At 40.7% G+C, this 13,980-nt stretch overlaps 1 protein-coding gene across 6 annotated transcripts in view; it reads left to right on the top strand.

Moving 5' to 3' along the window:
* The window catches only part of AHCYL2 (adenosylhomocysteinase like 2), a 170,275-nt gene that overhangs the window by 141,965 nt on the left and 14,330 nt on the right, over positions 1-13,980 (top strand). For all 6 annotated transcript variants that reach the window (XM_057730843.1, XM_057730844.1, XM_057730842.1 and 3 more), the window contains exons 6-11: positions 1,123-1,217; positions 4,253-4,359; positions 5,767-5,883; positions 9,965-10,028; positions 10,508-10,596; positions 13,593-13,663. In XM_057730843.1, coding sequence (XP_057586826.1) covers positions 1,123-1,217; positions 4,253-4,359; positions 5,767-5,883; positions 9,965-10,028; positions 10,508-10,596; positions 13,593-13,663 — 543 coding nt within the window. The remainder of the gene's footprint in view (positions 1-1,122; positions 1,218-4,252; positions 4,360-5,766; positions 5,884-9,964; positions 10,029-10,507; positions 10,597-13,592; positions 13,664-13,980) is intronic.

The raw sequence follows: 13,980 nt of genomic DNA, 5'->3' as shown, positions 1-13,980 counted from the left end.
GCATAATTTTGTGGTCCTACTGGTTTTTCAGCAGTATGCTCTGATTTAATGTTTGGTGCTTCTGCTTCACCAGTAAAAGGACTTGACCAGGCAGATTAATATTTGATCACAAAAGCCACTGACACTTGAAGGACAAAAGAAATAGAGAAATTTGGACTTTGCCAGTTTCTTGCCTTCACTTTCTGATATCATAACACAGATCAGGACACCAAACACTTGTCTCAGAGCTCTTGAAAAATTCTGGGAAAGATCTATAGCACATGCATATCTCTCTTTTTGCAAGCACTTTGAGCATTTTATTTGTTTTTTCATTTACAGTCATTCATTTCTAAAATTTTTATTATTGTATAAAATATGTATAGAAAGTTCACATATATAAATATATAGTCCAGTTAATTGTACATATACCTTCATTTCTCTCTCTCTTCTTTTTTTCCCCAGCAAATGCTTATTGACCTACTTTAAGGATAAATGAGAGTGTCTTTGCACTTTGAATCTTATATTGTGGTTAAGGAGAAAAGACACATATGTAAATAATGGTAATACAAGGGCATATATGATAATGCCACAACAGATCATAAACCCACATTTAGTATACCAACACGGGCTTATAAAAGTTCAGATTCCATGAGAGATCACTTCCAGCTGAGTTATAAGGCTTCATTAGGAACATGACACTTAACTGGGCAATGAAATGTAACAACATTTTAACAGAGGGAGAAGAGCGTAAGCATTTTCCTGATGAAGAGGCTGAGAGGACTAAAGTATAGAAGCAAGAAAGATCAAAATGTAGTTGGTAAATGGTGAGAATTCCAGTTGGACTGGATGAAGAAGTACATATTTCTGTTCTCCTCTTTTTTGCTTTTAGTCATATTTTTAGCATCCATCATACTCTTGGCCCTTTTGTTTGTCCTCTTTGGTCTAGCAAGAGTGAAATGACCAGCAAAGACAAAGGAGTGGATAAAGAGACCGAAGGCAATACTAATCAGTGAAGAAAGTCACCCCAAGACGTACAGCAGAAAGAAAGTGTTTGGAATTGGGGAAACCAGCATCTTCTTACCAAAATTTAGGATCAGCTCTTTTTTCAGGCTTTAATGGTTTCTCTTTGTTCTTTTTTCTCAGGATTTCCTGTGTTTGCCTGGAAAGGAGAGTCAGAAGATGACTTTTGGTGGTGCATTGATAGATGTGTGAATGTGGAGGGCTGGCAGCCAAACATGGTGGGTTAGATTTCCGCCAACACAGTTCTCTTGGGGCCTGGGGGTGCAGAGAGGGAGGGTGTGTTCTGGGAGAGGGTTGTCCAACAGGAGGGAAGGAAAATGCTTCCTTTTCCATCTGATGTACCTGGGCTTCCAGCAGAACTAGATGCTTACGCTTAGGGCATCCCAAGAATACTAAACTCTTTATAGCTTCAAAGTGCTTGTAATTGTCGGTGCTGATCTTAGAAGCACTCAGATTCATCAGCCACGTTAAAATACTGCTCAGGGTTCACACATGACTGGTTAAAAAGTAAGATTAATGAGTTACCATCCCCTATCACTGCCTCCCCCCTCCCCCCACCCAACAACAACAATAATTAAAACACACACACGTACACACAGCTCCTGTGGTACTTAGCTTTCTTTCTAGAATCACATGCTAAATTTATAGTAAACCTGAAGGAATTCCAAGTTCAAATTTCTTCTTTTTATCCATTTCTCACCTGAAGAAAGATGAATAGGCAAAGTTTTGGGTTTTTAATTTTTGCTTAGTTTTTATTTTTGTTTCATTTTTTAAAAGATCAAGTACTTAAAGGCTGATAGCATCTTAGATTCACAAGGGGAAGCAAAAAGCTGCACAAAGTACCATGCACTCCTGCTTTGCAAACCTTTCTATATATGAGTGAGAGGAGAAATTAGGGAATCAACTGAAACATGAATCCTTGAAGCCCTAGTCCAACTATTGCTTACTGCTAAAGACTGCAGAGCAGGCTTCCCCTGGGCCACAGCCCAGAGAAGCAGCCTGTCTTTCTGGATTCTTTCAGGAAGCTGGGTTAAAACCTTCATATCCTGAAAGGGAGGGAGGAGTCAGCTGTAAGATGAGTCAGCTCATTCCAGCAGAGTTTAACAGTGACAGAGGGCGTATGACTGACAGGTGCTAAAGAAGATATGCCAGGGGAGTTCTACTGGAAATAAAACATTGATTTTATAGTCATGAACATAGGGAGGACGGGGGATTGTACACAGCAAGCTTTTTTTTTTTTAAGATTTTTTTGTTGTTATTTATTTTTTATTTTTTTGGCTACAGTGGGTCTTCGTTGCTGTGTGTGGGCTTTCTCTAGTTGTGGCGAGCAGGGGCTACTCTCCGTTGCAGTGCACGGGTTTCTCATTGCAGTGGCTTCTCTTGTTGCGGAGCACGGGCTCTAGGCACGTGAGCTTCAGTAGTTGTGGCTCACAGGCTCTAGAGCACAGGCTCAGTAATTGTAGTGCACCAGCTTAGTTGCTCCACGGCATGTGGGATCTTCCCGGCCCAGGGATTGAACCCACGTCCCCTGCGTTGGCAGGCAGATTCTTAACCACTGCACAACCAGAGAAGCCCCACAGCGAGCTTTTATAGACCGTAGAGCCAGCACAAACTGCTGGGAAGGTTGACGAAGAGAGTGAGACAAGGATGAGAACAACTGTGACCCCGGAAAACAGGACCCATATCTTTTTGGATCCTTTCAAAATCTAGTACTTCTACTTGTTTGCCATCTTCAGGAAGATTCCCAGGTGACAATAGTTTTCTGCAGTAGAATGACAGGGTGAGAATTATGGTCTACGTTCATTAAATAAATATTAGGTATAGCAACTTACCTGCCTGTATTAGATACTTCGTTAAAAGGGAAAGGTGGATGAGAATACTGAGACTAAGACACAGTCTTTTTTGTCTCTGATCTTTTGTGTGACTAGGGATCAGAGGCTCAAGGGAAGACTCCATGAGGAATTTCATTCATGTATAAAGGAAGAGAGAAACTCAGCGGAGCCTTTCTGTTTCTTAGGGAATCAGTTCTGAGGGTTTCTACCGGGAGAAAATGGAGCACTAACTTATAGTATGGAGCAAGTGTAAGAGTTTTCATAAGAGTCCTGCCTTGGATCCCTGCTCTCAAATAAGGTCTAGTGGAATCAGAGAAAGTAGGTCAACAACAAGAGCAGAAGTGGGAATCCCCTGGCAGTCCAGTGGTTAGGACTCTGAGCTCTCACTGTCAAGGGCCCAGGTTCAGTCCCTGGTCAGGGAACTAAGATCCCAGAAGCCTAGCGGTGCAGCCAAACAAACAACAACAATAAAGATCAGAAGCAAAAAAGAGATGAGGTGGTAGACTGAGGTTGGGGATTTTGTGTACGTAGAGGTCCAGGATGGCATCTTTGGCACTTGTAGTAGACTTAATGATTGGTCAGACTGCAAGATGGATGCGTGCCAGCAGAGGGCAGCTTAGTCCTGTCGGTCTTTCCAGGAGGGGGAGTGTAACAATTTGGAAAGTCCTGCCAAGCATTTCTAACAGCTTAGGTAAAGGGCTGAAATGCCGCAGCCTACTGCCTAATAGTATTCTAAGCTGGTCTTTCTTTAGCTTGTTTATAATTCAGAAACTTTCCTCTGCTGGTGAAAGCTCCAGTGGGCACAGCATTGTGTTCATCTTTAATCCCAACCTGAAATAGTGATGAGCTGTTCAGAGGCATGCTTGCACACCTACATGCTGCACAGTTCCCTAGTTATTTTTAATTTGGTTTATAGAGAGTGTGAGGTTGTGCTAGGCAAAACCCTGCAGTGCTGCCTGATCATTTTGGATAGGAGAGTGCCTGTACATTGGGAGAAGTAAAGGATTAACCAGTACAGTTTTATAACCCATTGTTCTGGGAGGGAGACTAGTTATCTGGCTTTATTTAAACTAAGCTTTGACTGATTGTATTTAAAGTCCTGAATTTAACCAATATAAAGATGCTAATAAAGTTTAGCCTTTCTGAGTACCTGCAGTACAGCCAAAAGCTCGTAGTCTAGATAATCACTTGAGCTATTCATCCATAAGAAAATCCTCATTGCATTGCTGTGTATTTTGATCCTGGGGGTATGTCATTTGGGAAAGTCACTTGGCTGTGAGAATTACAACTGACCTTTCATCTCACTGTGTTTTTTTCTTTCTTCAGTATAATGATTGTTTGGTTATTATACTGACTCTAAGTTACTTTGCATAACCATTTGGGAAATTTGATATATGACTTATTGATGCTTATTATTGCAGATCTTGGATGATGGAGGGGATCTTACTCACTGGATTTATAAGAAGTATCCAAACATGTTTAAGAAAGTCAAGGGCATAGTGGAGGAGAGTGTTACTGGAGTCCATAGGTAAGATTTGACATGGGCATGCCTGGTTTTATATAGCCTAGATATATATTCTTATAATCACATACTTATAGAATACACTATGTTAAAGATTGGAACCTGCTCTGAAATGATGAGACCTGAGTCTGCACACTTGTTTTTTAAATTACAACACAAATAACCAACATAAAATAGTGAGCGGGGAGTGGCTAGGGGAACAAGTGTGGTCCTCATGTTTTCTAGTTATTGTAATACGACTGCTTGTCCTTTTTGGATGAATTCATTTATTCAACAGATGTTTACTGAACTTCTGCAGTGAACCAGAAGCTACTCTAAGACCCATACTAGGGATCTAGCAGCAGGGAAAACAGACAAAAATCTTGGCCCTCATAGAGCTTACGTTCTTACATAGAGAGCAAGGATTTAGGGTTCTGTTTCTCAAATGAGCATTAATTCCCTGAGTAAAATTATAAACATTTCTATTTCCTATTATTTACCCAGAGAGAACTGAAAGTATGAAAGTTTTAGAGAAGTAAATTCTGAATAAGCCACTGTCACTGCTTCAATATATTATAATCTTTTTGAGGTATAAAACTATGGATTGTCCCATATTTTCAAACTTTTAGAAAGGGATGAATTTTTAATAAAACACCTGGTTCTAATTCTTAGTTGACTCAATTTAAAGAAAACCCCTATATATAGATATACATATAGGGACTTCCCTGGTGGCGCAGTGATTAAGAATCCGCCTGCCAATGCAGGCGACACGGATTCAATCCCTGATCCAGGAAGATCCCACATGCCATGGAGCAACTAAGCCTGTGTGCCACAACTACTGAAGCCTGCGTGCCTAGAGCCTGTGCTTCACCAACAAGAGAAGCCACCGCAGTGAGAAGTCCATGCACTGCAACAAAGAGTAGTCCTCACTCTCTGCAACTAGAGAAAGCCCTGCGTGCAACAGTGAAGACCCAATGCAACCAACAAAAATAAATAAATAAATGAATTAATTTAAAAAGATATACCTATTTATAGGTATGTGTATTAAAATTATAAAATTTGAAAGTTAAGCTATTTGAAAGTTAAAATTGTTGCATTAGAGTAATAGGATTAAAATAGTACTTAGTTTCTCTTTTTATAATTAAAAAGATAAAATTAATAAGCAATTTAAAATTTTACATTTTAATCCTTAAAATTTAGTGGTGGATCAGATTTTCCCTATATGCCTTTTGATTAAGATCTTTATTTCTAAGCTGTATACAGATTCTAGAAAGGTATTCTTTATTTCTTTATATACACCTTATAGGATGAAACTAGCTGTCTCAGGCTCTCATGCCTACTCAGTTAACTTATTTGTGAAATTTGATATGAAACTAATAGTAGATTGCAATAATCTCATTGTTTTATGTTCTTCTTGATTTCCTTCATCCTCAGGCTGTACCAGCTTTCCAAAGCAGGGAAGCTATGTGTTCCAGCCATGAATGTCAATGACTCAGTCACCAAACAGAAATTTGACAACCTCTACTGTTGCCGTGAATCAATTCTTGATGGGTAATGTGTTGTTATCTTTGGCATGAACTTGAGTTGTTGAATTGAGGTTCTAAACTTTTTGGTTTTGGTTATTTCTAGAAATGATTCGTGTAGCACCTCTGGATCTATCACCACATCGCACTCAATAGTTTATAACCCAAAGCTACCATTGCTATCACTATTACAAGCAAATCTATTTTACTTAAAAAGTCAGACCAGCCCCTATCTATTGGTGGCAGAGTTTTTACTTTGTCACCCTATCAGGCCTGGGAGTCAGTAACCAAAGTCATTATAAACAAGTAAGTATCTTTGATGGTTTAGGAAAAGGTTCCTGGTGTTTCTCTTCCAGATCATGTTGTCAGTTCTTAAGCTCCAACTATCATACAATTCTCTGGCCATCTGGAAAGTGTGGTGAGCAAAGGGTCATTTCTCAGAGGCATTTGTAGTTTTTCAAATCTGTAAGGACTGCAAGTCTGACAAAATCTGCTTAGATGTAGTATACCCAAAACTGTGTTCTTCCGGTGCCCAGTTTCTGTTTCTACACTTGTCTTCCCAGCAAGAATGACATTCCTTCATTCTTGCTGGGAAGACTCAGTAATTCCCTATGTGAAACCGTTAAGTTGGGTTAGAATATTGCCAAGCCAAGTGGTTTCCATCACATATAGGTTAATAGAAAAGTGGAGAAAGGGCTGTGGGCCACATTACTAGTCTGGACCCCAGGCAATTTGGAAAGCCACAGGCATTGGAGCAAGAAAGACTTTGGTTCAACAATTGGCTCTATCATTTATTAACTCTAAAGCCTCAGGCTAGTCATTTAACCTCTTTGTGCCTATTTCCTCATCTGTAAAACGGTGACAGTAAGACCTGTCTCATAGAATTATTGTGAGGATTAAATGAGATAAGGTATGAATCCTGGTGTTCAATGTTAGCTCCCTTGCCCTGCTTTCTAAAACCCTGTACAGTAAGGTTAGATTGAGTTAGATCTTTTTTTTTTAATTTAATTAATTTATTTATTTAATTGGCTGTGTTGGGTCTTTTTTGATGTGCGCGCGCCTTCCTTAGCTGCGGTGAGTGGGGGCTACTCCTCCTTGTGGTGCACGGGCTCCTCATTGCCGTGGCTTCTCTTGTTGCGGAGCACAAGCTCCAGGCGTGTGGGCTTCAGTAGTTGCAGCACATGGGCTCAATAGTTGTGGCTCATGGGCTCTGAAGCGCAGCCTCAATAGTTGTGGTGCACGGGCTTAGTTGCTCCGCGGCATGTGGGATCTTCCTGGAGCGGGGATCGAACCTGTGTCCCCTGCATTGGCAGGCGGATTCTCAACCACTGCACCACCTAGGAAGCCTGTGAGTTAGACCTTAAAGGAAGACTTTTACTTTGAAATCTTTTGTGTGTGTGTGTGTGTGGTGGAGGAGGGTGTTCAATGCAAATTCAAACTATTTTAAATTATTACTTCTATAGAGTCAGTAGTATTATTAGATAGATTGGACATTTGAGTGAATTCTCACTCCATCAGTCTGTTTATAGACTGTCCCCAGTCTGTCCACATATAACTGTTATTGTGATGCATAGCTTGCTCTTGATAATAATGATTTGGATATATACTCATAAAAATATTTACTCATCCACAGCTGCTGCTTAGAGATTTTTCAACTCCCAAATCTGTGAGCCTAAAATCTGCCTATATTTAGTAAAAGATGCATGAAGGTACCTCTACTAGCTCATAAACATGGGCAAAATCCCTCCTAAGTAGTGTTTACCCTGTGGATAAGAAAGCTACTTTAGGGGCTTACCTGGTGGTGCATTGATTGGGAGTCTGTCTGCCAATGCAGAGGACCCAGGTTCAAGCCCTGGTCGGGGAGGATCCCATATGCCGCGGAGCAACTAAGCCCGTGCACCACAACTACTGAGCCTGCGCTCTAGAGCCCAGGAGCCACAGCTACTGAAGTCCGAGCACCTAGAGCCCATGTTCTACAGCAAGAGAAGCCCCCGCAATGAGAAAACCCACCCACAACAACGAAGAATAGTCCCTGCTCGCCGCAGCTAGAAAAAGCCCGCGTGCAGCAACGATGACCCAACACAGCCAAGAATAAATAAATAAATAAATTTTTAAAAAAGTAGAAGAATGCTACTTTAATGTCAGAAGTGTAGGAAAGTGAAAGTAAGATGGAAGCAGTGGTGCAGGAGTTACAGTTTATAAAGAAATAGGAAAACATCACCCATCTACTGGAAACCTGCTGAGTAGTAGTAAGAGCTTGTTGGCACCTTCAGGTGGTGAAAAACTTTCCAGTTGGGTCATGGGCAGTTGCTCCTCTCGAGACTGGATACATTCAGGGTGGTATGGCCGTAGACTCAGAGCAGTTCAGAGTAGGAGAAGTTAAAGAAGAGACAAAGTATGCTCCAGGGAAGGCTGCAAAAATAGAGAGTCCGTGTGAGGAAGGAATTAGTGATTGAGCTCCTGTATCTCTGAGCTGGTTGCACATTACACGATAAGCTATGAGGGAGTGGCCCCACTCAGTCCTAGAGGACGCTTCTGTAACCGGTCTGCCAAAAAGCAAGGCAGGTGCAGCCTTCTGGAGACTGAGGTTCCACTTGGTAGGAAGAAAAAGGATATCCCAGATATGGCTTTTAGATCATAAAACAGATCATATTTCAGGAACTCTTCTGGAGGGTTCTGGGGCTAGAAGAATTAGAGAGAAGTCAGAGACTTGGCCTGACGCTTATACATCACCAGACAGCTTACCCTCACATCCCCAAAAGTCCTTCCTTGACGAAGGTCTTTTCTGTCCCTTTATCCTTGAACCTTGAGGCAGATGTGGGCCCCTAAATCACAAGGAAATCACTCCCTAACTGGAATCCATCCTGGTCTGTCAGCCTGTCATTTGCAGAGCAGCAGTGTTGATGAAATTTCCTTTCCACCACACAGTCATTTGTAGGCACAGAGTCATCTTCCTTTGGGAAGAGAGTCAGAAAGCCTTGTGGGTAGTCAAAGCAAAGGAGGTGCAGAAATATGATTATTGATTTCCTTGCTGTGTTGAGCCAGTCCAGGACCATTCTAAGCCATGGCTTTTGAGTATGGTGGTAGCCCAGCCAGACTTACCCTCTTCACTCAACAGACATTGCCTCTACACTTAGTTGATATTTCTGAGTTTCATTGGGGTTCATGGAGTTACACTAGTTCCCCTGAGTGGAGTTGTCAAATCATTAAAGAGATAGGATTTCTACTTTGCCTTTGGGGCATTTATAGACTCTTTTCAACAAAAGAGGTTAACAGATGAGTAGAAAGACCTACAAATATTTGTTGGAACTGTATGTCTCAGAATGGTGGGTTTTAGTTGAAAAGTTTCCCCTGCCTAGCCAGGACTTCCTAAAGAAGGGAGACCAACTGAACCTAAAGAGAAACCAGAAACCGCTCCTACAACTTCTTCCAAGAGACCCTGAAAACAGTAAGGACCTTCATTCTAGCTCCATAGAGATTCAGAGACAAAGAAGTAGAATATGTCTGAGAAGGACTCAGCCCAGAAAACTCACTACCTCATGTAGTCACTGTTGGTGTGTTTCAAGGCTCTTCTCCACCTTGTTGCCCGTTACCCACCCTGGTGAATTAATGTGGGACCTATTGGCCATTCTGATACTACTAAATATAGGACTCATTTATCAGCATTATATTTTATATATCTAATTCAATAAGCTACAGGTTCACATTAAGGCAGACCTTTGTCACCTCGTAAATAAAAATTAACATTATTTGTTTACTTCTTTTTATCTTTACTTCCAAATATTATATTTTCCAAGTGTTACATAATAGATATATATTGCTTTTATGTTTAAAAGTTACTCTGTGGTCTATAGCTTCTTCCCTTCTGCATCACTCCCAAGACAAGGGAAAAAAAAGAAAAAAGGCCTCTCATATGGATGAAATTGATTGGCTAGCATGGATAAGAAAATATGTATCTTATTGAACTTTTCTTTCTAGTCATGAAATAGTTTCTCTCGTATAGAAACCAGGCTTACTTTCAACATTTAAGAAAAAAAAATGAAAACAAAGGAACTCAATCTAATCTCAAGGGAGAAACAGGAGATTTTTCTGATTTTTTTCCCCCATAGACTTAAAAGAACAACAGATATGATGTTTGGTGGGAAGCAGGTGGTGGTCTGTGGCTATGGAGAGGTAAGGTTTAACATTTCAATTATTAGGTGTTCAAAATGTATTTTACTGAAATATACTAGAATTGTTCACTTGTATGGACGTAGAAGTGCATTCATTTACCACTTTAAACGGGAAAAATGTAACTTCAGAGGCCCTCTGGTTAAAGTACAATCTTTCTTTTCCCCTTTGCATTTTTGCTATTTTTCCTTAGGTTGGTTTTCTGACTGTTCCAGTGTGCTGTCTGTGATGTTCTTTTAGCTTGTGTTTTGATTATAAATCGTGAGTGTGGGTGTTCTTGTGCACATGCATGTGCTAAGCAGGGTTTAGGAGTTTGTTTATGAACTGCATTCATTTATTTTTTTCTTATTTTTCCCCAAGTGCGAATCTATTCAGTGAAATTCCTTTCGGGGGCGGGAGGAGGGGGGTACACTGTAAAGAAGCTTTGAGAAACTGTTTTCTTCGTGACTTGCCTTATTATGTGTACTTTCTCCTCTCTTCAGGTGGGGAAAGGGTGCTGTGCTGCCTTGAAAGCTATGGGCTCGATTGTGTACGTGACTGAGATTGACCCCATCTGTGCTCTTCAAGCCTGGTAAGCATGCAAAAGGAGATTTGCTTTTTCCTCTGCACCACCGTCTAACATGTGATCTTGTAACTGCCTCCAACGAATGGTCTCGTTAATGCCACATTTTATCTTAGAGGGACCCAGATCCTGAGAGGCTGCTATTAACTCTAAGCACCCGTCTTTCAAAGAGCTAGGAGCTCTGCTCTGAGAGAGCAGAGACTGTCAGAGAAGCTAAAATTGAGAACTCCTGTGGAAATAGTAACAGGGGACACCTTGAGCCAGAGAACAAGTAGCCCCATGCCTCCACATGCCATCTTTCTCCCTTTGAAAACAATGATCAAGAAAGAAATAAGCTGGCACCAGATCCTTTCTGAAGTGATGCACTGAGAAGAGCGCTTCTGTCACATTCCTCCCCAAAATGCATAATCTAAATGTAATCAGGAGGAAATATCAGTCAAATCTAAATGAAGGCTAAAATCTACTAACTCTTATTGAGGGGTATATAGGAGTTGTTTGTACTATTCTTATAATTCTTAAGTTTGAAATGATTCCAAAATTAAAAGTTTAAAAAAAAGATAGTTCCTTTCCCATCTGTAAAGTGTGGGATATCTACCTCAATTGTGAAAGTTCAGAAAATAATGATATAATTATTACATATGATTATACATTAAATAACAATATACAGTTACTTAAAGTATAGAGGTGCTGTCACATAATAAATGCTAAGTGGTAGCTGTTATTAAAACTGTCTCTTGCCACCCTCAGCAGGATGGAAATACCACTGTCCCTGAAAACTACTGTCCCCATGTCTGTAGCCTGAATAACCCACCCAATCTTTACAATTAACCCTCCAGAGGAAGGTGCCCAGGGTAGATGAGGCATGGCATAAAGATTTTTCCATAACCATTTTCCCCTATCCTGCCACTCCCCACACACCCTAGCCATCAACCCACAGATTTCCCCAACAGAGCTGTTGGCTTTGTCTGAGTCAGGGCTCCAGCACACAAGGGGAACTACCAACATTCTAGCACTTTCCAGGTTCATTACAGAAACCTGAATGTGCTTTTTTTTTTTTATAAATTTATTTATTTATTTTTTTAATTTATTGGCTGCATTGGGTCTTCGTTGCTGCACATGGGCTTTCTCTAGTTGCTGCGAGCGGGGGCTACTCTTCATTGTGGTGCACAGTCTCCTCATTGTAGTTCTTGTTGTGGAGCACGAGCCCTAGGCGCATGGGCTTCAATAGTTGCAGCACATGGGCTCAGTAGTTGTGGCTCACAGGCTCTAGAGCACAGGCTCAATAGCTGTGGCGCACGGGCTTAATTGCTCCGTGGCATGTGGAATCTTCCCAGGGCAGGGCTCGAACCCATGTCCCCTGCATTGGCAGGCGGATTCTTTACTGTGCCACCTAGGAAGTCCCTGAATGTGCTTTAATACTGATTGAGATACTGATTCAAACTATCTTGTAGACGTGAACTGATCAGTTATTCTATGTTAGGTACTGTGCTCTGTGCTGAGGATGAGTAAGGTGAGTAGATGCATGAGACAAGGTCCCTGCTTTTAGAAGTGCACAGACAAATAACCACTGTGCAGTGTAGTAAGTACTGTGATAGAGATAAATAGCACGTGCTTCTGTAGGAGCACAAAGGACGAATATCTAACCAAGGAGCAGGGGGTCAGGGTAGAAAGAGGTGTCAATGGAGCTGCGTCTTGAAACTTGTTTAAGTGACTTCTTAGTTTGGAAGTAAGTGCCAGGTACAGGGAACAGGTACAAGGTCATCTAGGAAGGAGAGAGCATGGCATGATTATATTTAAGAAGCTGAAAGTGTGTTAATGGAGCTGGCTGATAGGATAAATTTGGGGAAGTGGTAATAATCATATGTCAATAAATCATATATCAACATAAGTATTTGGGTCTTATCCTGATACCAGGCAATCTTACCAAAGTATTTTAAGCAAGGAAGTGACATGATCCAGATTGCGTTTCAGGATATCACTCTGCAAAATGAATTAGAGAGACATAAACCTAGAGGTGATGAGATTGGGCCAGAGGCTACTATAGCAAGAAATAATAAGACTTGAACACCAGGCCTGCATATATAGGGAAGAGGGGATAGATTAAGAATTAAGATTTTAAGGAGTTAAGGAAAAAGGATCAACCAGATTTGGTGACAATTTTAATTAGGGAGAGACAGTAGGCTAGGACATTCTAGTTTACTTGACTCGTAGAATTGGGTGAAGAGTAATGCTGTTGATTAAGATAGAAAATATAGAAGAAGAGGTAGGGTTGGTGGTGTGGGGAAGATGATGAGTCTGTTTTCAAGCACAGTAAGTTTGAGGTCCTTGTGGAACATGAGGAGGAGCTATCCAGTGGATAATTTGATCCATGGCTCTGAAGCTTTGGAGAGATCTAAGCTAAAGATATCAATGTACAAATCAGCCACCGTGAGGCAGCATTTGTAGCCAAGGGAGGGGAATGGATAAGTGCTGAGAGAATAGCGAAAAGAGTACCCTACAGAGTACCAACATTTAAAGGTTGACTGAGATCAAGAAGGAGCAATCAGAAAAGTAGGAAAACCAAGAGAAAACAGTATCATGGACTCCAAGAGTATAGAGTCTTAAGAAGGCAAATAATGCTTAATGTAGCAGAGGAAATTAAGTAGTATTAGATTCTAAGAAGAAATTGTTTTTGGCATTCAGGAGATCATTGATGATCTTGGGGAGAGCAGTTTCAATGAGGTTCAGGTAAAATGGTGCTTTCTAGAAACTTGATTGGGGTTTCATGGTTTACCCTGCCTCCCTATTATCAGGAACAATTAGGTCCCAGTGATAGAAAGAACCTTTTATTTCTGTCCTGTATGAACTAAGGAAACAGTTTGAATTTTCCACTGCTAAGAATAGTCCAGCTATATCAAAAAATGATGTAGGTACCAAAGCAACTTGGGTAATAGCTTTTGAGGTTGTGTGGCAGAAAGCTTCCCAGCTGCCTATTTAGGTTAATTGATCATGCTTTATTTCTACAGTATGGATGGATTTCGACTGGTGAAATTAAATGAGGTGATCCGACAAGTGGATATTGTTATTACCTGTACAGGTATGATTATGATATATAAAATGGTGTGGCACTTGGGAATGTTTTCATGGAACAAGTGAAAAATGACTGGAAATGTTCTGAACAAAACCAAATTCTAAAAGCCAGAGACAATAGTCCACAAAACCAATCTTTCACATTCTTCCTACCTCTTTAGAACTCTGACCAAAAGTATACTATTCAGTCATCTCTAGAGGAAAGTTTCTCTCTATCCCTTTTAACTGTTCTATATCTCCATCCATCCTCAGCTACCTAGGAGATGGCTACCAATGAGTTTTATTTGGGAAGCTAGATCTTAAATTTGTACGTTTTTAAAAATT

The sequence above is a fragment of the Hippopotamus amphibius genome, chromosome 4 (genome assembly GCF_030028045.1).
Source record: "Hippopotamus amphibius kiboko isolate mHipAmp2 chromosome 4, mHipAmp2.hap2, whole genome shotgun sequence".
NCBI classification, from domain to species: domain Eukaryota; kingdom Metazoa; phylum Chordata; class Mammalia; order Artiodactyla; family Hippopotamidae; genus Hippopotamus; species Hippopotamus amphibius.
The sequence above is the reverse complement of the archived record's forward strand: the minus strand, read 5'-3'. Positions and strand labels throughout refer to the sequence as shown.